This window comes from Meleagris gallopavo, chromosome 18 (assembly GCF_000146605.3).
Source record: "Meleagris gallopavo isolate NT-WF06-2002-E0010 breed Aviagen turkey brand Nicholas breeding stock chromosome 18, Turkey_5.1, whole genome shotgun sequence".
NCBI classification, from domain to species: Eukaryota; Metazoa; Chordata; class Aves; order Galliformes; family Phasianidae; genus Meleagris; species Meleagris gallopavo.
Genome location: NC_015028.2, coordinates 236,513 through 259,002, shown reverse-complemented (window position 1 = coordinate 259,002; position 22,490 = coordinate 236,513). Strand labels below are relative to the sequence as shown.

General features: G+C 56.6%; 4 protein-coding genes across 7 annotated transcripts in view; 2 read left to right on the top strand and 2 right to left on the bottom strand.

Annotated features, from left to right (window-relative positions):
- The window catches only part of LOC100542602 (zinc finger protein 692-like), a 6,964-nt gene extending 340 nt beyond the window's left edge, over positions 1-6,624 (top strand). For both annotated transcript variants that reach the window (XM_031556083.1, XM_031556082.1), the window contains exons 2-12: positions 42-225; positions 313-344; positions 807-1,184; positions 1,783-1,831; positions 1,995-2,141; positions 2,542-2,670; positions 4,610-4,672; positions 4,815-4,893; positions 5,243-5,357; positions 6,142-6,241; positions 6,315-6,624. In XM_031556083.1, coding sequence (XP_031411943.1) covers positions 47-225; positions 313-344; positions 807-1,184; positions 1,783-1,831; positions 1,995-2,141; positions 2,542-2,670; positions 4,610-4,672; positions 4,815-4,893; positions 5,243-5,357; positions 6,142-6,241; positions 6,315-6,624 — 1,581 coding nt within the window. In that variant the 5' untranslated portion in view covers positions 42-46. The remainder of the gene's footprint in view (positions 1-41; positions 226-312; positions 345-806; positions 1,185-1,782; positions 1,832-1,994; positions 2,142-2,541; positions 2,671-4,609; positions 4,673-4,814; positions 4,894-5,242; positions 5,358-6,141; positions 6,242-6,314) is intronic.
- A 979-nt stretch (positions 6,625-7,603) lies between these two features.
- On the bottom strand, positions 7,604-13,885 carry LOC100542446 (E3 ubiquitin-protein ligase TRIM7-like). The gene is given in 8 exon segments (XM_010720633.3): positions 7,604-8,532; positions 9,708-9,740; positions 9,840-9,955; positions 10,113-10,135; positions 10,510-10,728; positions 10,842-10,928; positions 13,301-13,510; positions 13,512-13,885. Coding segments are annotated over 8 exon segments (1,518 nt in total). The 5' UTR covers positions 13,815-13,885; the 3' UTR covers positions 7,604-8,005.
- Positions 13,886-14,098: 213 nt separating this feature from the next.
- Positions 14,099-19,550, top strand: LOC109370402 (zinc finger protein 436-like). 3 transcript variants are annotated; one of them, XM_019621213.2, is made up of 5 exons: positions 14,099-14,239; positions 15,622-15,715; positions 16,156-16,278; positions 16,684-16,773; positions 17,590-19,550. In XM_019621213.2, the coding sequence occupies exons 3-5, from the start codon at positions 16,191-16,193 to the stop codon at positions 19,329-19,331; spliced, it is 1,920 nt and encodes a 639-aa protein (XP_019476758.1). In that variant the 5' UTR covers positions 14,099-14,239; positions 15,622-15,715; positions 16,156-16,190; the 3' UTR covers positions 19,332-19,550. The 3 variants fall into 3 exon arrangements, with proteins under 3 accessions (XP_019476758.1, XP_019476757.1, XP_019476756.1); XM_019621212.2 differs by having other exon boundaries at positions 14,099-15,134; positions 15,625-15,715; XM_019621211.2 differs by having other exon boundaries at positions 14,099-15,134.
- A 1,046-nt stretch (positions 19,551-20,596) lies between these two features.
- On the bottom strand, positions 20,597-22,092 carry LOC104913625 (zinc finger protein CKR1-like; the record flags this gene model as incomplete). Its single annotated transcript, XM_019621202.2, has 1 exon — positions 20,597-22,092. A coding segment is annotated over one exon (1,434 nt), but the record flags the coding sequence as incomplete, so codon positions are not given.
- Between the last annotated feature and the right edge of the window lie 398 nt (positions 22,093-22,490).

Sequence of the window (22,490 nt, the reverse complement as noted above, 5' to 3'; positions counted from 1 at the left end):
CCACCTCCATCCCCCATTTCCCTCTCTCCCCCACCCCACAGACCCCATGGAGCCCCCCCAGCCCCGCTGTCCCGATGGCGACCGCCGCCGGAAGCGCCGTGAGTTGGACGCCCGCCGCAGCAAATGCCGCATCCGTTTGGGGGGGCACCTGGAGCAGTGGTGCCGCCTGAAGGAGCAGCTCGGCTTCGCCCTGCACTCCCAACTGGCCAAATTCCTCCTCGACAGGTCCATAACCCCCCCCTAAAAATCCCTAAATACCTTCAGGATTGGGTTCGGAGATGCGTTGGGTGCTCACGGCTCTTCCCTTTGCAGGTACAGCTCGCAAGGCTGCGTGGTGAGCACAGGTAGGACCCCACATCGGTGCTGGGTTTTGTTGTTTTTAACCTAAAACACATCTGCGGCGAAGGTTCCCACTGTAGGATGTGCTTTGGGGTCAGACACGGCATGGCGTCCCATAGCATTCCATAGGGAGAGATTTGCTCCATGACCACGTGGGTTGGTTGGGGTCGTGGGTTGGTTGAGGACGTTGGGTGGTCGGCTGCTTTTTGGGGCCAGGGCGTGTTTTTGGGTGTTTTTATACCCAAAACCCATTTATGGGTGAAGATGCCTTTGGAGGAGGAGATGCAGTTGGGTGGGGGTACGCAGAGGGATTCGCCCCACGCGTCCCATCCCATGGGAAGAGCTGCTCCATGACCAGATGTCGGTTGGTTGGGGACGCTGATCTCCACGAATACTTTACGGAGCCCAAAAATCACAATTTTGCAGCCACTTTTCACCCAATTCCTCATTTTCCTCCCCAAACCCAGCACCCCATTCCACAGAGCTTCTCCACGCCAACGCCGATGCCCTGCAGCGCCTGGTCGCGTTGTCCCACGGCCACAGCCGGGAGTGCGGCTTCGTCCCCGATGTGAAGCCCCCAGCCCCGGGCAGCCCGGCCCCGCTGGTGTGGGAGTGCGTGGCTGGACACAGCTTCTCCTGGGGCGTCCCCAGCGCAGGCGATGCCCCACAGAGGTGTGATGGAGCCGGGGGGGGCTCAGGGAGGGGGTCCCCAGCGGTCCCCATCCGTCGGAGGTCGCTGCGGAGGTCGGGGGTTGTGGTTGAGCCGATGGTGGAAGAGCCCAACATCGTTAAGGATGATGGAGTTTGGTCACCTGGTGGTGGTGGAGATGCTGGTGGCGATGGAGGTGAGTTTGGGTTGGATAGGATCATAGAATATCCCAGGTCCCATAGGGATCATCGGGTCCAGTTCTGTCCCAGTATCGCCAGCTCCATCCCATGGAGGTGAGTTTGGGTTGGATAGGATCGTAGAATATCCCAGGTCTCACAGGGATCATTGGGTCCAGTTCTGTCCCAGTATCGCCAGCTCCATCCCATGGAGGTGAGTTTGGGTTGGATAGGATCGTAGAATATCCCAGGTCCCATAGGGATCATCGGGTCCAGTTCTGTCCCAGTATCGCCAGCTCCATCCCATGGGGGTGAGTTTGTGTTGGATAGGATCGTAGAATATCCCAGGTCCCATAGGGATCATCGGGTCCAGTTCTGTCCCAGTATCACCAACTCGATCCCATGGAGGTGAGGTGGGTTGGGTGGCGTTCCTCATCATCATAGAACATCCCAGGTCCTGTAAGGGTCATTGTGTCCAACTCCATCCCAGTAGACACCAAAACAAATTCACAAGCCAACAAAGCTCCATCCCAGTAAATACCACATCCCATCTTCCTCCTCTTCCTCTACACCTCCAGCACCTCAGCCTTAACTCACTGCCACTCCATCTCCCTACAGCTCCCCAGGGGCAGACAGAGGCAGAAATGGCAGCACCGGATCACGAGAGGTGAGCGATGGCTCCAGAGTGAGATCTCCTGAGCTCGAAGTTCCATCTGGATCCATTTGGTTCCATGAGGGCTTTGTCCCCGTGCTGCTGAATGAAGTTTCCCCAATAAAATCCCCTCTGGGTCATTTGGGCAGAGTTGACTCTAAGCATTGCATTCCAGCAGCGCACTCGGGTTGGAGGAGAAAGCAGACCAACACGCTGTGCCCCAGGAAGAGGAGGAGGAGGAGGAAGATGAGGACTTTGCCGAGGAAGATGACCTTGCCTACAACGATGATTTGCGTGATGAGAATTACCAGCCATCTCAGGACAGGTGAGAAGTGTTGAGAGGTGCTCCAGCAGCATCCAGCCACGTCCCATGGGGTTCAACCACGTCCAACGGGGTCAGCAATGCCCAACGGGGTCAAACCACGTCCCACAGGGTTCAACCATGTCCTATGGGATCAGTCATGTCCCACAGCATCCAGCCATGGCCAGTAGGGTCAACCGTGGCCAACAGGACCAACCACAAACCCATGGGATCCCACCACACCCAACAGGGTCAGCGATGCCCAATGGTGTCAACCACATCCAGTGGGCTCAACCATGTTCAACCAGATCCAACTACGTCCAAACGGGGTCAACACACAGACAAACAGACACAACCACGTCCTCTGACTCCCAGCTGTGCTCAACCCATTCTGTCTGCCCCATATCTTATATTCTCCCCCCAGCGACTCCGAGCCGCAGCGACGACAAAGCCAGCCCCACGCCCGTAAGAAACCCGTGAAGGAGGAGCAGACCCCAAATGAGCAGAACCTGATCGACTCCAGCTCAGCAGAAGAGAAGGGTGGGCAAGTCAGGTGAGCAGGGAAGGCCACGGTGGTGAGGAGGTGAGGCTGGGCAAGGGGCATTTGGGACACTCTGGACGTGCTGCTGCTTTGTGGGCACAAGGAAACCATCCCAAAACTTGTAAGAGAGTAACGAGGTTCAGCCCTGAGCTCTGCCAAGATGACAGAGCCACGTGTTTGCAAAGGGAGGTGACAAAGTGCACGGTGGGAAGATGGCATTGGGGTTTTATGCTCTGTCACCTGTGCTGGAGCTTGAGAAGGGCTGGTCTCACCTGGGGGCAGCCATCCTCAGCATTCCCCTGGCACTATGCATGTGCTGCTGCTGCTTTGGGTGCTTCAGCCCACGGCACGGAGCCGCTCCCAACCACGGGGGAGGGATGTGCTGAGTCCAGAGAGGGAGAAGGACCTCCAGAACCGCCTCTGCTGTCGGTCAGGCGAGTGGCAAAGGACCTCCTCCACCTGCAAGCAGCAACAAAAATCCACATGCAAATCCCTTTCCCGTGCACGGGGAATACGGCTCTGTGCAGCCCCAAATTCCATCTTTTGTCCCCTCTGTGCACGGGGCAGCATCACTCGGTTGTGTCACCCACACGTGGCTGTGCTGCTCGGCCGTGTCACCGTGTCGTCACCATGAACCCAACAGAGCCAACTGCAGCGTTGGCCACAGGGCAATCTGGAACACAAGTGCTCTTCACCGCTGTTTGGGGCTGAGTTTTTTCACCACTCCTTCCCAACCACGTGGGCTCAAAGTTTGCTCTTCTGCTGTAGAGAAGATGGGAAGTTCAAGCGATCGCTCTGTAGGCAAGAACAAAATCCACACGGGCTGCTCTTCGTGCTACACCAATGGAACGGTCCCACGCTTCACTTCTTGGGTCTGACACACAGAGCTGTCACTTTTCTGGATTTTAATACAAAAGGCACTTAAAAAAAAAAAAAAAACAGAACTAATTTTTGCTTGGAGTTGCCAGACTGATGGTTATTGGATCACGCCTTCGTTTGCCACTGAGAGAAGAGACAGGTGAGTGCTGCCCACCTCCAGGCACGGCTCCTCTCGGCCGTTTCCCACTTTGCTTTGGCTCTCAGCCTTCCTATCTCTTGCAGGTGCCCCAACATTGCTGAGATGAGACGATGCCTTCCCAAAAAGTCACTCCCCGTGGAAGTGAATGGTAAATCCGTTATCGCTTTCTTTCCCTCCCTGTCCATTCCAGGGGGGTCACACAGCACTGGGATTCAGTTTGGGGGTAGAAGGGTTCGGTTTAGGTCCAGGTGGTCTCTGCTGACAGCAGAAGTGAAAAGAAACGGGGTTATTTTCATACCTTTGGGATCTTTGGGACCTCAGATGTGGCCAATAAAGCAGGCGTTGCCTTTCTGTGCCACCCGGGTGAGTGGGAGCAAATCTTAGGCTTAAAGGATGAGTTTGATTACAGATGTCACAAAGCACTGCTCATAAAACTTCCATTTCTTGCTCCATAACTCCATGCCCTGTGATTTAATGTATCCATCTCTGATTGCAGGGTAGGAATTCTCACAAAGATGAGAAAACCCACAGAGCAGAGCGATACGGATGGGAACAAACACCAGGTGACGGCGATTGGAACCTGAAGCATACTACAAAACCATGTTAACGACTTTGTAATGAGTAATAAAGGATCTGTTTCTGCTCGTAGTTGTCTGAAAGGTGCGTCTGTTCACAGCATTGCATTCCAGTGTGATGAGGGAAATGATAATCAAGCACATTTGAAAAGGGAGTGGTTGAAGGACCGTTTGGTTGCGTTGCTCCTTTTGGGAGCCATCACCTGTGGCTGCCTTCCAACATCCTGGACCCTGTAACACATCTTGAAAGCACCCCAGACCCAAAGATGAACCAACCTGGACCCTACAACAAATCCAGGCTCTGTGCTTGAGGCAAGAAGGGACGAACCCAGCACAAAACCCTTCTTTCCTATTGCAGCTGCAAGCAGCCGACGCGGCCGTGCGATGAGGACGTGGCCCAGATCGGCCCCAAAAGAATCAGGTAGAGAAAACCCCTCTGTGCTTCCTTACGTTGAACTTTTGATGGATGGAATGGATGGGGAAGGAGGGATGGAGCTCCCTCCTTTCCAACCCGTTGCTTTCTCTGCTCTCCGCTCACCCCAATGTCCCGTTCTCTCCTGCAGGAAAGCAGCGAAACGCGAAATCCTCCTCTGCGACTTCGAGGGCTGCGGGAAGATCTTCTCCAACAGGCAGTATCTGAATGTGAGGGCGGTGGTGGGGTGGGGGCTGTGGGGCCAGGACTCCCTTTCTGTGCACACCAGGTTGAGCTGAGCGCGTCCATCCCTCTCACTCTGTCTGTTGTGGCCACCAAAGCACTGAACTGGAGTAGAACTGGATCCCCTCTCTGAGCACAGTGCTGTTCTTTTGGGATTTGGACATCCATCGCGTTTCTGATGGAGCCGTGTGCTTGGCTCAGCCATGGGGTCACTTCAAATCCCAACTCTGGGTCGAAGGAGCAAAGCAGAGGGGTGCTGAGGTAGAGGAGCCAACGGGGCTTCCTCTCAGCGAAGGCTGCAGCCTTCACTCCTCTCTTTTCTCCCCAAAACCACAGCACCACAAGAAATACCAACACGTCCACCAGAAGACCTTCACCTGCTCGGAGCCCAGCTGTGGCAAATCCTTCAACTTCAAGAAACACCTCAAGGAACACGAGAAGCTGCACAGTGGTGAGCCAGCAGCAGGCAGGAGGTCCCACCTCTCCTGTTTGCACCTTTTTCCTGACCTGGGCACTGTGCAGACATTGTCCATGTCAGTTTCTTTCCAATCTGGAGATCTGTCTGCCTCTCATTCATCTGTTTTCTGTGCAGCCTGGCCCCTAAAACACATCATGAAGGCATCCTGGCCCCTAAAATAATGAGTTCTGATCTTAAAACACATCATGAAAGCGTCCTGGTCCCTAAAATGAAGAATCCCAGCCCCTAAAATACATCCTGAAAGTATCCTGGCCCCTAAAACAATGAGTTCTAGATCCTGAAACACATCATGAAAGCGTCCTGGTCCGTAAAATGAAGAATCCCAGCCCCTAAAAAACATCCTGAAAGTATCCTGGCCCCTAAAACAATGAGTTTAGATCCTGAAACACATCATGAAAGCATCCTGGTCCCTAAAATGAAGAATCCCAGCCCCTAAAATACATCCTGAAAGTATCCTGGCCCCTAAAACAATGAGTTTAGATCCTGAAACACATCATGAAAGTGTCCTGGTCCCTAAAATGAAGAATCCCAGCCCCTAAAATACATCCTGAAATTATCCTGGCCCCTAAAACAATGAGTTTAGATCCTGAAACACATCATGAAAGCGTCCTGGTCCCTAAAATGAAGAATCCCAGCCCCTAAAATACATCCTGAAAGCATCCTGGCCCTACACCAAAGAGTTCTGTACCCTGAAACGCATCCTGGCTGCTCAGCCCAACCGAAGCAGCCCCCACCCCATTTTTCCTCTGCCCCACAGACAAACGAGACTACATCTGTGAGTTCTGCGCCCGTTCCTTCCGTACCAGCAGCAACCTGATCATCCACAGACGCATCCACACGGGAGAGAAACCCCTCCAGTGAGTGCCGCCCCCCTCAGCACGGCGATGCTCTCCTCCATCCCCCACCCCATCCCACCCTGCTCTCCCCCAGGTGCGAGATCTGCGGCTTCACCTGCCGCCAGAAAGCCTCCCTCAACTGGCACATGAAGAAGCACGACGCCGACGCCTTCTATCAATTCTCCTGCGATCTCTGTGGCAAAAAGTTTGAGAAGAAGGACAACGTCACCGCCCATAAGAGCAAGAGCCACCCCGACGCGCCCGGCGCAGCCCCCCAGGCTGTGCCATCCCCTCCCCCAACCCCGGGTATGGGGACGCGAGCTGAGATTCCAAGGGAGGATGCTCCGAGTGGAGAGGAGAAGGGCGATGGGCACACACCTCCTGCTGCAGTTCTGGCTGAGTAATACGGAATTTGGGGTGGAATCGGTGCTGGTGGGTGCTAACGCTGCTGTCAGAGCAGTGGAAGGAGGGAGCACACCTTCCTGTGCGCCTCGATCTTCCCGGAGCAGGCAGCAGGATCCACAATAAAGGGTGTTTTTTTGTATAAAAGCACGTTCCTCACTTCCTGAAGGGCTTCATGGAAAGCAGACAGGTTAAATTCCCACTGTGCCCCTGCCCAAAGGTTTACTGAGGGCAGAAATGAAAGGGATTGTTAAAAGGAATGGGGCTGGATGGGGTTCAGCCGTAACTCAGGGCGCTGCTTTCACAGCCCCTATTAACAATGATTAATTACAAGTTCTACCCGGAGCCTGAGCCCTGCAGACCCTCCTCCCCACCCTCCAGCTCCTTCTTACTGAAACAAGCACAGTGTACCCTGGAAGATCCCCAGCCTGATGGGATGCGGGGAGAAAGATGGATTTGGGGGAGGGCGGCGCTTTGGGCCCAATCTGCTGCTGGGGATGCAGAACAGTGGAGCACCCGTGGGGTGGGACCCCCACCCACCAACCCCCCAGCACAGCCCTGTGGATGAAGAGCATTGCAGGAGTCGCTGTGGATTCCTTTTTTTTTTTTTTTTTTTGTTCTTTTTGCACAGCAACTTTTATTTCCCCACTAAACAGAGTTAACAAGAAAGAGACACAACAGCACGGTGGGGTCACACGAGGGTGGGTTGCAAGCACGCGCGAGCTCACACCTAAACCAGTGCTCCCCCTCCCCTGCAATGGGGGGATTGAGGCCCACCCCAGCCAGGTGCCGGCCTGAAACAGCAGGCCTGCCTCCATCACAGCCTACCAATGCCCAGCACTAAGAGGAGGGGGAAGATTGCAAGGATTTGCTCTCTGGGCTGAGCAAAATGTGGGCATGGCCCCTTCCTGGGGGAGGGAAAGCAAGGATGGGGGCCACGGGATGCTAAAAATGCAGAGCGGTGGTGTGATGGGGGCTGGGTATGGCACCTCTCCTCCTCACATGGGTTTTCTCACCTGCACAAAGCAGGTGGCTTTGCTATGGAGCAAGGAAGCCCAAACGTGGCTCCGCTCCCTGCTTTGCAGCCGACTTCAGAAGTACAAAAAGAGAGGGGTTTGCTGGGACAGGGGGGTCAAGGAGGGGAAACCAACCCTGTCTGGGGGTACTCAAGCAACCAGGTCCATCCACCCTCAATGGCTGACTCCCCAGAAGACTGTTTTTGGGTGAAAAAATGCAAACTTCTAGAAGTAAAAACAACAAAAAAAAACACCCAAACCCTACAGCTGGAGGAGAACCACGGGCTGGTGGGAAGCCAGGGACACGGGAGTGGGATGGGGCACTACCGGCGGGTCGGCTCGGGGAGGGGGCACAGAACCAGCCAGGTCAATTGCACAGGGAGAGCGAGGAGCCCACGTAGAAGAGCCAGAAGAAAGGGAAAATCTTTTCGGTGAAGGCTGCCGTGAAGGTGAAGATGGGAGCCATGTTATCGGCGTTGTAAAACGCCACCCACCCCCCCTCGTAGTCCAGGTACACCCCGATTTTCCGGGGTCTCTCACACAGGGACAGGGGCGTCTCGGGGGAGGTGAAAGCCTGGTACTGATCCCAATTCTTCCCTTTCCAGTTCAGCCCCACGGCCCAGATCCCCTCCTCAGGGGCGAAATCGATCTTTTCCTTCCTCCGCACCGACTCCCGCGCCGCCCCCAGCACCCAACTCTCCCCATCGCCCACCTCCACCTCCCAGTAGTGCCTCCCTGCCATGAAACCCTCAGCTGCCAGCACGCAGAAGGAGTAATCGAATCTCTTGGGGTTGGCAGGAAGCTCCTGGGGGGCACTTCGCAGCCGCACGCTCCTCTTGTCCTCAGACAGAACCAGGTAGGGGTTGGCCGTATCCGGGTCCAGGGAGAGGTCTCCTAAAGAGGGGACAGAGATATCAGTGCCTAACACGTCCCTCTCCATGCTGCTCCTTCATTTTAGGGGCCAGGATGCTTTCAGGATGTGTCTTAGGGACCAGAATTCTGTGTTTTAGGGGCCAGGATGCTTTCAGGATGTGTCTTAGGGACCAGAATTCTGTGTTTTAGGGGTCAGCATGCTTTCAGGATGTATTTTAGGGACCAAAATTCTGTGTTTAAGGGGCCAGGATGCTTTCAGGATGTGTCTTAGGGACCAAAATTCTGTGTTTAAGGGGCCAGGATGCTTTCAGGATGTGTCCTAGGGACCAGAATTCTGTGTTTTAGGGGCCAGCATGCTTTCAGGATGTGTCTTAGGGACCAGAATTCTGTGTTTAAGGGACCAGGATGCTTTCAGGATGTGCTTTATGGACCAGAATTCTGTATTTTAGGGACAAGGATGCCTTCAGGATGTGTTTTAGGGACCAGAATTCTTTGCTTTAGGGTCCATGTTGCACAGAAACAGATGAATGGGAGACAGACAGACCTCCAAATTGGAAAGAAATTGGTGTGGCGGTGTCTGCAAGGTGACCAGGTCAGGAGAAGGGAGCAAACTAGAGAGGAGAGGACCCAACGAGGGATGGATGTGGACAAATATTGGGATTTTCAACGTTTTGTGAGCAAAAGAGCAACATGGGAGCCAGGATTGGGCTCCTCTCTAATTTAGGGCAGAGGAACTCGGGTGTGCCAGCCCAACCCCTGCTCTGTCCCACTGGTCTTGCCCGAGATGTCTCCCAGAATAGAAATTTCTGCATAGAAGTGACATTTTTAGTCACTACTGAGTGCCAAGAGGGAGGAGTGTAAATATCTTTGGTTTTGAGGGCTGCTCCCATCTTCCAGGGGACCAGGAGAAAATGAGGTCTGTCAGGGCTGCAACCAAACACAGAATGGGAACAGCAGAGTGCTGAGGTCTGTCCAAGAAACCGCTCAACCCTGCGGCTCCTGGCACCCAAATCAGTGCCTTCTGTGGGCTCTGCCAACAGCTGCATCATTTCTTTGCTTCCTCTTTCCTCTTCTCCTGACCCCTGAGGCCAAAATAATGTCCCACCCTCACCACGTTACCCCCAGAAAGAAGAAACTTCGAGTTTAGAAGTGGAAAAACAAAGGTCAACCCCATGCAAAAAACCAACAGCCCTCACCTGTATCGTTCTCCAACTCGAACCGAAGGTTCTCTGCAGGAATAAAAATAAAGAGGAGTTCAGCTCCCTGTGCACCTCAACAGGGGGAGTTCAGCTCCCTGTGCACCCAAACGGGGAGTTTCCAGCACTCACCCTTGAACTCCAGCAGCACTTCTTTCAGCACGGCACTCTTTTGGGAGAAGCTCTTCAGTTTCTTCTCCAGTTCGGCGAAGCCAGGCTCCGGCTTGCAGAACATCCAGCTCTCAAAGCTGGGGAGGAAAAAGCAGCATTAGGATCGTCCCCTGGAACAAAACCAGCAGACAGGGAAGGAATCTGCCCTGCTCTGGGGCTGACTATTCCCCTCTGTTTGTTTCCCCCTCCAGGCCAAGCCTCCCAGCGAACCCAGCACAGACCCGGCTTGCTCACCTGCTTCCAGCAGTGGTGACAGCCTGCAAAGAGGAAAAGCAGCATCTGTTAGTCCCCAAATCTCCAAAATCCTCCCCAAGACTACTTATGGAGCAGCTCTCAGCAGCTGTTTCAAGAGTTGGGAGCAATGCACTCATGGCAGCAGCAGAATTCTGGCTTTAAGAGAAGTATTTGGGATGTTTCCTTTGAGGTTTCTCAGTGCTGGCACCCACAGACGAGCTCTGTTGCTCAGGGTGCATTTTATTCCCAAAGCTGCACCAAATTTTGGGGGAAAAGGTAAAGCCAGCACCCTGCAGAACGTCCTGATGTGGAGTTAACGGATCCCAGCACCGCTGGGAGGAACCATCAGCCCACCCACTGCTGGAAGCAGAACAGAAGGACACAGCCCCATTCTCACCGTGTTCCCAGGGCCGTTTTCTGCCCCGTGCTCCCCCAGCAGTTTGTCCAGCTGGGCAATCTCCTCCGAGAGCCTGGAAACGCTCTCATCTCTCCTCTTCACAATGTCCCTATCCAGTTCTTCCAGACGGGACAGCAGGAGCTGCTCCTTCTCCTCCAGGAAACCCCGCAGCTCTTTGCATTCAGCCACGATTTTCTGCCTCTCCACTTCTGTCTGCTTCTGCAGAAGACAAAGGGGAGAGCTGTGTGAGATCGGGGCTCCCGTGGCTGGGGAGGCTGCAGGGCACAGCTGGAAGGTGTACAAGGGAAGCCCCCCCCTTCCCCTGCACTCACCAGCAGGTCCTCGCTCTGCCTCTCCCTCTCAGCTTTTGCTTCTTCTCGTCCTTTCCGCAGGGAGCTCAGGTGCTCCTGAGGCACCTCCTGGAAGCAGGAGGTATTTGGTAGGAATTACTTAGGGTCAGGAATGCAGAAGAAGGGGGTGGTGGGGGATGATCTCTAAGAACAGATAAATATCATCAGTCGTGCAGCAAACAGCCACCATTAACCCAAAGTGGGTGCAGAGCACTGAGCCCTGCCTCGTTGTTATCCCCAACCCTCAGTTTTGGGAATAAAAAGAAAACCAGAAGCAAAAACAAGCTGAGCAGTTGGGAGCTGGGTGTAGAAAAAAAAAAAAAAAAGGAAACAAAGAGGGAATAAAAAAATAGAATCTGAATTCCCTGGAACAGCACAGCTGTGAATGCAAGGCGAGTCCCACCCCTGCACAAACCATTTGGGATCAGCTTTCAGCTCCAGGCCCCAGAAGGGGCTGCACAGAGACACCACAATAAGTTCATTAAGGGCTTAATGCAATTAAACCACAGTGCCCGGCCTCATTTAAGTCACCCAGCCTCAGATGAGGAAGCTGCCAGCAATGCTGCACGAAAAGCAAAGGGATTTCTGGAGGACAACGCAGCCAATCTTGTAAGGAAATCCAAAGTTTTTATTCCAGACCCAAACACAGAGCCCCCACCCCATAACGTAGGGACAATTCTATGTGGGAAGATGAGGATTTTGGGGTGCCTGGAACTATTTTACACCTGCACAAAGATGAGGGTGAGTGGGTCCTCAGCCTTCATTAGAGTGTGGGGCTCCAAAACCCCTTATGGCACCATTCCTGGGGGTGGGGGGCTCCCATAATGCACCCCCACCCCACACTGCACCCAAACAAGGGGGTCCTCTTCCCTCCTTTGAGGTGGGGGCTGCTCCTCTACTGCTCTCCCACCCCCTTTTCCAACTTCAGTGGGATGGGGGGAGCTCCCTCCTTCACACCCCACAACAACCCCACCACCACAGAACCCCACTTACACCCTACTGTTGTACCCCTCAATGCATCACACCCCCCCTATACCACCCAAAAACCCCCACGGGGGGTCCCTACATCCCCATCATCCCCCCCATGCAACACACCCCCCTAATCTCCCCAAAACTCCCCTTTATCCCTCCAAAACCCAGAGGGAAGGATCCCTACATCCCCATCCATGTATTCCCAGTGTCCCCTTAATGCACCACTCCCCTTTTACCCCCCCAAAACCCCCAGGGGGGTCTCTACAGCCCCATCCATATATTCCTGGTGTCCCCCCAATGAAACACACCCTCTTATATCCCCAAAACCCAAGGGAGCATCCCTACAACCCCCTCCATGTATTCAATACACCACTCCCCCTTATACCCCCCCCCAAATCCTGAGGTGTGGGGGGGGTCCCTACAGCCCCATACATGTGTTGTCAGTGTCCCCAATGCACCACTTCCCCATATCTCCCCAAACCTCCGAGGGGGGGTCCCTACAGCCTCATACATGTGTCCCCCATGTGCCCTCAATGCACCACTCGCTTTATACCCCCCAGAAACCCCCACAGGGGGTCCCTACATCCCTATCCACGTATCCCCAGTGTCCCCATAATGCAAAACACATCCCTAATCCCCCCAAAACCCTAAGGGGGAGATCCCTACAACTCCATACATGGGTTGCCCATGTCCCCCCAATGCAACACACACCCCTTATCTCCCCAAAACCCCGAGGGGGGGGGGGTCCCTACAGCCCCATGTGTCCCCCATGTCTCCTCAATGCACCACTCCCCCTTATACCCCCCCAGAAACCCTCACGGGGGGTCCCTACATCCCCATCCATGTATTCAATACACCACTCCCCCTTATACCTTCCCAAATGCCGAGGTGGGGGGGGGGGGGTCCTTACATCCCCATCCACGCATACCTAGCATCCCCTTAATGCACCACTCCCCCCATTTATCCCCCAGAAAGCCCCACAGGGGGTCCCTCCATCCCCATCCATGTATTCCCAATGTCCCCATAATGCAACACACATCCCTAATTCCCCCCAAACCCGAGGGAATGACCCTACAGCCCCCTCCATGCATTCAATGCAACACTCCTCCTTATACTCCCCCAAATGCCGAGGTTGGAGGGATCCTTATATCCCCATCCACGCATTCCTAGTGTCCCCTTAATGCACCACTCCCTCCATTTATCCCCCCAAAGCCCCCAGGGGGTGTCCCTACATCCCTATCCATCTATTCCAGGTGTCCCCCCAATGCAACTAATCCCCCCAAAACCCGAGGGAGGGTCCCTACAGCCCCCTACATGCATTCAATACAACACTCCCCCTTATACCTCCCCCAAATACCAAGGTGGTGGGGGAAAGGGGATCTTTACATGCACCACTCCCCCTTTATCCCCCCAGACCCCAAGATGGGTGGTTCCCCTACAGCCCCGTCCCCCCCCTCACCCCGGCTCACCTCCGCCGCGTGGGCCGCCTCCTCGGCGGGCAGCACGGTGTGGGTGCGATGTTCCCGTGAGAGGTGACACACAACGCAAACCGCCCTCCGGTCCTGAACGCAAAACAACCGCAGCGGTTCGCCGTGACGGGGACAGCGGGGAGGGCCAGGCGGAACCGGAGGAACGGCCGCTGGGAGAGGCGGAGCGGGGGCGGGCGGGCCCGGAGGGGGGATCGGCGGGGCCGGGGGGCAAGCCGAGCTGCCGGACGATGTGGACGATGTTCCCGAGGGAGCGGTTGGGGCGGAAGAGCCGCTGCGGGACCGGTTCGCGGCACTGCGGGCAGCAGAGCCGCCGCGCGGAGTCCTCCCAGCACTGCGTCACGCAGGCCCGGCAGAAATTATGGCCGCATTCCGCCACCAACACCGGATCGGTGAAGTATTCCAAGCACACCGGGCAGGTGAGCTCGTCCTGAAGGCTCCGAGCGGCGCTGCAAGGAGCGGGCGGCACGGCGGGGGGAGCGGGCGGGGCCTCCATCGCCGCTCGGAGCTCCGCGGAGAGGTCTGCACTGCTCCGCGCCGCCGCCCCGACTGACGGCCGGAAGGGGCGGGGCTACGCATGCGCAGTGCGGAATGTACTTCCGAGCATGCGCGGTGCGAAAGGGGGCGGGGACACGCATACGCGGAGTGCGGCGCAGCCTGCTGTCCCTAAGGTGGGCGGGGGGAGTGCGCATGCGTGGTGTGTGGGGTTGCTCGTGTGCGTATGCGTCGGGTACGGGAGGGGTGCGCAGGGAGAGCAGTGCGCATGCGCAGAGTCCTCCATTGAGAGTCGGGGAGGGAGGGGGGGTTGTATGGGGTTGTATAGGGAGTTGTGTGTGGGTCCTAAAGAGGTTTTGGGGATTGTGAAGTTTGCTCTGCGGAGGAAATACTTGCGGGAGAGGTCACTTTCGTGCAGAATTTGGGGTAAAAAACGGCGGTTTCGGGATTTGCGGCTGAGCAAAGCCGCAGAGGGGCGGTGCCAGTTTCCAAAATGGCGGCTCCGCGCCCGCTTCCAAAATGGCGGCTCCAACTTCAAACAGCTCAGGGAAGAAGATGCCCGCTTCTCCTCCCATATCGCTATGAAGCCGTTGGGGCGAGGGGGCCGAGATGGCTGCTGCCTCCCCCGCGCTGTAAGGGCGGCCTGGCTCAAGATGGCCTCAGGAGGATGAAGCCGTGGCGTCCATCTTTGTTGAGGGCAGCCCGTAGCCATGTGGGAAGCAAGGGTCCCAAGGTGGGGTGGGAAGGGCCATTTTTAGGGACATTTTCAGATCCCCCAAACACTCAAAGGGCTCTTAAATACATCTGCGCTGTGCTCCTGGCCGCCTGGTACACGGGAAACGGTCCCTATTGACCGAAAAACCCCATTTTCACCCCAAACACAGACCCTCTCCACAGCCCCCCTCCCCCCCCCACTCGATAAAATGCCATAAAATCCTAAAACCCCACCTCCAAATTTCAGTTTTTGGCCCTAAAACGGTGCTTGACGACTTTGTCACCCAAAAAGCGCGTTTCTGTCGCCCAAAAGGTGGTTTTTAAACAATTATTTTACTCCCGTTTCTGCCCATCCCGCCGCCAGAGGGCCGTGGCACTGAGCGCAGCTCTTTTCCCTTTTTAAAGTCCTTCCTCCCCCCTTTTCCCCCCTTTTTCTTTAAATTTAACTCTTCCATTTCCTGAGCCGCCGGAGGGGTTAGACCCCTCACAGCCCTCTGCCCCTTTCTGCTGCGTTTTGGGGTGAAAAAGACGGATTTTTGTCCCCGAAACAACAAAATGGGGCACCGCCAGGCATTGCCCCCAACACCTCCCACCCAGCAGAGCGCAGGTAATGGGGTCCTGAACCCAAAAAGAGCCCAAAATGGCTCCATCCACATCCCCTTTCCTTCTTCCCCCTCCACACCACCAGCTCTGCTCTCCTTCCCCTTCAAAATCCCCAAACCCGGCAGAAAAAGCCGTCCCCGTTGTCCTTCTGTCCGTATTTCCCTCTTTAAAATCCCCAAAACCCAACAAAAAAAGCTGTTTCCATTCTCCTCCCCCTTTTAAAAAATCCCAAAACCCAATAAAAAAGCCAAAAAAGCCGTCCCCGCTGTCCTTCTGTCCGTCCTTCCCCCTTTAAAACCCCCCTAAACTGAACAAAAAGAACCATTCCCATTGTACATCTGTCTGTCCTTCCCCCATCATAAACCCCAAAACCCAGCAAAAAAGAGCCATTCCTGTGGTCCTTCTGTCCCTCTGCCCGTTCTTCCCATTGTTCTGCTTTATAGGGTGGGCTTCTGGTGGGGCTGATCCCCCTTTTGTTGCTTTTATTTTAGCAGGAAAATGAGGAAAATGGGATGAAACACAAAGGAAAAAAATAAGAGGGATCCGCGGCGTGAGCCCAAAATCGCCCTTTTTGTCCTCAAATCGGTAAGTCCTGCCCTAAATCCTTTCCTATCAGCTCTTCCTGCCCTAAATCCTTTCCTCTCTCCCTCCCAGTCCTCCCTTCTCCATCCCGTGCAGTTGGAAAATAGGGATTCAGCGCGATCCTAAATGCTGCCCGCAGAGGGGAGTGAGCAAAAGGATTGGGGAAAGCAGTGGGGGGGGATTCTTTTTCCCAATGATTTTGCAGCAAAAAGTGCCAAATTTGGTTATTTCAGCTGCAAGAAGTTACAATTCCCCCCTCCAGAATGTTTAGGGTTGGTGCAAAGTGCCTGAGATTTGTGAGTTTTAGGGGATAAACTGGGGAATTTCTGCTCTTTGTGGGGTGACTGCTGGGGTTTTGGGGGGGAATTCCTGGGAATTTTAGGACAGGAGCCTGCAGGAAGGGTTTGGGACACCTGATCTGACATGAAGGATCCTATTTCCAGATCCACGGAGCCTCTCCTCCTCACTGTAGGGTGACATGGAGCCCTACGTGCTGCTGGACCCACGGCAGAGAGCGCTGTACCGGGATGTGATGCAGGAGAGCTACGAGACACTGATGTCCCTTGGTAACACCGACCCCAAATCCTCTGTTTTTGCCCCCATTTCCATGCTCCCAACCTTTGGGGCTCCCCATTTTTAGGGGAGTCCCACTCCATTTGTTCCCATGCTCCCAACCTTTGGGGCTCCCCATTTTTAGGGGAATCCCACTGCACCCGTCTCCGTTTTTAGGGGAAATCCCCTGCTTCTGAGAATCACTCTGCATTTTATCTGATTGGAAATGGGGACACTGAGGTGTCCTCACGCATTTCTGTGCTCCCAGTTCTCCTCCCCTCCGAATAACGGGGAAAATTTGGGTGTGTGTGCTGGGTCTGCCTCTCTGGATCTCCTCGCCCTCACGCAGTGGGGCTGGGGGGCTCTTGGGGAGGGCAGAATCTGCTGACCCATCTTATTCCCCTCTCTTTTATTTCCAGAATTTCCCATTTCCAAACACAACCTGCTCTCCCATAGGGATGAACCCACAGCCCTGGATCTCCACGTACCCAAGGAGACCCTGCTGGGAGGTGAGCCCCACACCACACCTCTGTCATCATGGGGTTGGCCTTGGGTTGGCCATCACCCCAAAATGAAGCATCCCCCGTGGCCTTGGGTTCACCCCAAGATGAAACATCCCCCATGGCCTTGGGTTGGCCATCGCCATGGTCTTGGGTTCACCCCAAAATTAAACATCTCCCATGGCCTTGGGTTGGCCATCACCCCAAAATGAAGCATCTCCCATGGCCTTGGGTTCACCCCAAAATGAAGCATCTCCCATGGCCTTGGGTTCACCCCAAAATGAAACATCCCCCGTGGCCTTGGGTTCACCCCAAGATGAAACATCCCCAATGGCCTTGGGTTGGCCATCGCCATGGCCTTGGCTTCACCCCAAAATGAAACATCCCCCATGGCCTTGGGTTGGCCATCACCCCAAAATGAAGCATCCCCCATGGCCTTGGGTTGGCCATCGCTATGGCCTTGGGTTCACCCCAAGATGAAACATCCCCCATGGCCTTGGGTTGGCCATCACCCCAAAATGAAGCATCCCCCATGGCCTTGGGTTCACCCCAAAATGAAGCATCTCCCATGGCCTTGGGTTCACCCTAAAATGAAACATCACCCATGGCCTTGGGTTGGCCATCGCTATGGCCTTGGGTTCACCCCAAAATGAAACATCTCCCATGGCCTTGGGTTGGCCATCGCCATAACCTTGGGTTCACCCCAAAATGAAGCATCCTCCACAGTCTTGGGTTGGCCATCACCCCAAAATGAAACATCCCCCATGGCCAACCCCAGCCTTGGTTTTGCCATCGCTCACGTCTGCCCCTCTCTCTGCCCTACAGACAACGGAGCAGCGCAGGAACCCCCTCAAGAAGACCCCAAAGCAACCAAACCCACAGAAGAGGGTCCTCCCTGCAGCCCTACAAGACAGAAGAGCGGGGAACCACCGCACCTTCACCAAACCCAACCTCGTACCGTGTGTGCTGAATGCGGGAAGAGCTTCAGCCACAAATCAGCCCTGGTCAAACACCAAAAAATCCACTCCGGCGACCGCCCTCACGAATGCCCCCAATGTGGCAAAGCCTTCATCCAACGTTCCGACCTCACCATCCACCAACGTGTGCACACGGGTGAGCGGCCCTACGCGTGTCCCGACTGCGGGCGGCGTTTCAGCGTCAGCTCCTCGCTGCTCACCCACCAACGCACCCACGTTCCTGCTGGGGAGAAACCCAACCGGTGCCCTGAATGCGGACGCAGCTTCGCCGACTCGGCGGCTCTGGATCGGCACCGTAAAAGTCATTTGGGTGGGAAACCCTACGAGTGTGGGGTCTGTGGGAAGGCTTTTGCATGGAGTTCCCATTTGGAGCGGCATCGGCGCATCCATACCGGTGAGAAACCCTTCCAATGCGGCCAATGCGGGCGGGCGTTCGCGTGGAGCTCCCACCTCGACCGCCATATGCGCACCCACGTGATGGTGGAGGAAGAGGAGGAAGAGGAGAAGGAGGAAGGTGGGGAGGATGAAGACCTCCCTCTTCTACCCCAAAAATGCGCAGATTGCGGGAAGCGGCTCAACCACCAGACCGACCCACAGCGCTTCAAGCATAAGGGGACCCAAACGTCACCAACCAGGGATGAGGATGGGCCCTCTGTCACCCCAACGTCATCAAATGGAGATGGGCCCTCTGTCACCCCGATGTCACCAGTTGGGGATGAGGATGGGTCTTCCCTCACCCCAATATTCCCAACTGAGGATGAGGATGGGCCCTCTATCACCCCAGCATCAACTGAGGATGAAGACAGGTCCTCCATCACCCCAACATCAGCAACTGGAAATGAGGATGGGTCTCCCATCACTCCAATATTCCCAACTGGGGATGAGGATGGGTCTCCCATCACCCCAATATTCCCATCTGGGGATGAGGACAGGCCCTCCATGGCCCCATACCCACGCAAACAGTGCAGCACATCCCTCACGCAGAGCTCCAACCCCAAACACCATTGCATCCACCCCACCGAGCAGCCCCACACGCGTCCCCATTGCAAGCATCGCTTCCAACGGAGCTCAGCATCGACCAAACACCAACAAACCCACCCCAAACCACGCACCGAGGAACCCACCACCAAGCCATTCCCATGCAGGGCATGTGGAAAGACCTTTGCTTGGCTCTCCCATTTGGAACGGCACCGCCGGGTCCATACTGGGGAAAAACCATTCCATTGTGGGGAATGCGGGCGGGCGTTCGCTGTCAGCTCCCACCTGGAGAGGCACCGACGGCTGCACCGTGGGGAGAACCCCTACCAGTGTGGGCTGTGTGGGAAGGGCTTTGCTTGGAGCTCCCATTACGACCGGCATCGGCTCACCCATACGGGTGAGAAACCTTTTTCTTGTGCCCAATGTGGGAAATGCTTCGGGCGCAGCTCGCACCGCAACCGGCACCAACGTGCCCATATGAAGCATCCCAGCCATCCCAAGTGGGGCACACAGCCCTCCCCACTGCATGGGGTGAGGGGACGCAACCCTGCTTCCCTGCTGCCTTCCTCCCCTGCCCCACAGCAGCCTTGGGTGCCGCCCCCCAGCTCCTGAGGTAGGGGGTGGGGATTTGTGGGGGGGGCTCAGAGCCAACCTCGCATCTTTGGGGTCACCCTGCAGCTGGAGTGGGGATGGGTTGTTGCCCCCTCCTCCATGCTGGGTGTTAAGGGGATGTTCTGGTGTCCGGGATGCTATCAGGGTGGGGGTCAGGATGGAATGGGGTGAGCGGGGGGGTGTAGAAGGTGGGGAGGTGTGGGGTGGGGCTGGGGGGGGTCACCAAGCATTGCCCCCAAGCATGGTGAAGGGTGACTTAATCCCATAGCTCTCCCCATCCTCTGCCCCACAACGTGGGGTTGGGTGCACGGGATCCCCTGGGGGAATGGAGGAGGGACAAATGGCTCAGAAACACCCCAGGAACCCCCCCCCAGGTCCCCCAAACGCCGCTTGGGTCAGGCTGTGGGTTTGGGCTGCTGGGACGGTAACCCAATAAACAGAACTTCACCAAAAATACCTTTTTTGTGCATCTTTTTGTCCGATGAATGACACAGCGGGGCACAGCAGGCCCAGCTCCCACCCTGCAGGACACAACCCCATGCTCATCCTGTGGGATCCACGCACATCTCCCACCATGGGGCTCAAGGATACGGCCCCAGGAGCCCCAAAGCCAGCAGCTATGAGGCACAACGCTCCTTTATTTGCCACGCTTGCTTTCCCCACAGCATCCCCGATGAACCAACCCAACAGCAATGAGGACCAGGCACATACTGTGGGGTTTTGGCACCCAGGTTACCACCCCAACCCATGTCATCAGCATCACCACACGGGAAGGTCTGAGCAGACCCAGGAATGGGCTCTCCATCCCCAAAGCACCGCTCTGTTTGCTCCCCATCCCACCTCTTCCTCCTCTACCCCACCACCTCCTCCTCTACCCCACCTCCTCCACCTCCTCCTCCTCCTCCCCACTTCCTCCTCCTCCTCCTCCTCCTCCTCCTCCTCCACTACCTCCTCCCCACCTCATCCACCACCTCCTCCCTACCACCTCCTCCTCCTCCTCCTCCCCACCTCCTCCTCCTCTACCCCACCACCTCCTCCTCCTCTTCCACTACCTCCTCCCCACCTCATCCACCACCTCCTCCCCCTCCCCACTCCTCCTCCTCTACCCCACCACCTCCTCCCCACCACCTCCACCCCACCTCCTCCTCCTCCTCCACCCCACATCCTCCTCCTCCTCCCCCTCCCCACCCCACCATCTCCACCTCCTCCTCCACCATCCCACCACCTCCATCTCCTTCTCCACCCCACCACCTCCACCTCCTCCTCCACCATCCCACCCCCTCCTCCTCCACCCCACCCCACTGACCTCACCATCACCGAGCTCCCATCACCGCCGCAGGCTCTCCTTGGCCCCATAACTCAGCGGGGCCTCACGGAGGGTCTCTCCCTCCTCAACCCCTTCCTCCACGAGGACCAAAGCCACTTTGGGGCCGTGGCTGCGGCGGTGCTTGGTGAGATGGGACCCCTGGCTGAAGGCTTCCCCGCACTCAGGGCACTCGTAGGGCTTCTCCCCCGTGTGCACCCGGCGGTGCCTCTCCAGGTGGGACGCCCACGCGAAACCCTTCCCGCAGTCCCCGCAACTGAAGCTTTTTAGGGCCGTGTGGCTTCGCCGATGTGCCAGGAACGGCGGTGCGTCCTCGAAGCGCTTCCCGCAGTCCCCGCATTTATAGGGCCGCTCGGGGCGATGCGTCTTGCCGTGCTGCAGCAGATGGGCTTTCTGCGAGAAGCTCTCCCCGCACAGCCCGCAGGGGAACGGCCGTTCCCCGGTGTGCACCCGCCGGTGCCTCTGCAGGTGGGATGCCCAGGCAAAACCCTTCCCGCAATCCCCGCAGCGATGGCTGCGCTCCCTCCGGTGACACCGTTGATGCCTCAGCAGAGCCGAGGTGGCACGAAAAGCTTTCCCACAATCGGCACAACGTTGTGGTTTCTTCCCGACGTGGCTCCGGCGGTGCCGGCTGAGCTCGGAGCTTTGACCGAAGCATTTCCCGCAGGCGGAGCAGCGGTGCGGCCGCTCTCCCGTATGGCTGCGGCGGTGTTTGGAGAGGTGGGACCCCTGGCTGAAGGCTTCACCGCACTCAGGACATTCGTAGGGTTTCTCCCCCGTGTGCACCCGGCGGTGCCTCTCCAGGTGGGACGCCCAAACGAAACCCTTCCCGCAATCCCCGCACTTATGGGGTTTTTCGGCCGCGTGGCCCCGGCTGTGCGCAATGAGTTCGGTGGCACCGGCGAAACGTTTGCCACAGTGCTGGCATTTGTGGGGTCGGTCGCTGCTGTGGGTCCGACGGTGCTGGAGGAGGTGGGAGCTTTGGCTGTAGGATTCCCCGCACTCGGGGCAGCTGTAGGGCCGCTCACCCGTATGGACCCTCCGGTGCCGCTCCAAATGCGACGCCCACGGGAAGGATTTGCCGCAATCGGGGCAGCTGAACGGACGGTCCCGAACCTGGGACAACTTCACCCCATTGGGTTTTGGGGTCGGGGTGGTGTGGGGTGTCTGCGTGTCCCCAATAGGGACGGCTTTGTCGGGGCGCTTCGCTTTCCGCCTGTTGGATCCCAGCGATCGGTTCTGTGCTGGGTTATGGGGCGGGAGCATTGGGGGTTCCTCTGACCCCACAGCGTCCTCCTCCAGCCCCACAACGGCCTCATCTGCTGCTTTGTGATTCACCAAGCCCTGAGCTGCAAGAGATGAGGGGGTCAAAATGGGGCTGGGATGGATGGGACGGGGCTGAGATGGGGTTGGGATGATGGGATGGGGTTGGGATGATGGGATGGGGATGGGATGGTGGGATGGGGTTGGGATGGTGGGATGGGGTTGGGATGGTGGGATGGGGTTGGGATGGTGGGATGGGGTTGGGATGGTGGGATGGGGCTGGGATGGGGCTGGGATGGTGGGATGGGGCTGGGATGGGGTTGGGATGGTGGGATGGGGCTGGGATGGGGTTGGGATGGTGGGATGAGGCTGGGAGGGGTGGGTGGGATGGGGCTGCGAGGGGTGGGATGGGGTTAGGAGGGGTGGGATGGGATTGGGATGGATGGGACGGGGTTGGGAGGGATGGGACAGGATGGGGTTGGGATGGGTGAATGGGGTCGGCCCCAACCTACAGAGGATGCAGCACCCAAAGGATGGCAGCATGGCAATGGGGTTCCCTCCTCCTCCCCCCC

Bases quoted from the DNA above. Each gene is read 5' to 3' on its own strand.
- LOC109370402 (XM_019621213.2), top strand. From the start codon at position 16,191: ATGGAGCCCTACGTGCTGCTGGACCCACGGCAGAGAGCGCTGTACCGG. The intron at 16,279-16,683 runs GTAACACCGACC...TTTTATTTCCAG, and splicing joins CGAGACACTGATGTCCCTTG to AATTTCCCATTTCCAAACAC. The intron at 16,774-17,589 runs GTGAGCCCCACA...TCTGCCCTACAG, and splicing joins CAAGGAGACCCTGCTGGGAG to ACAACGGAGCAGCGCAGGAA.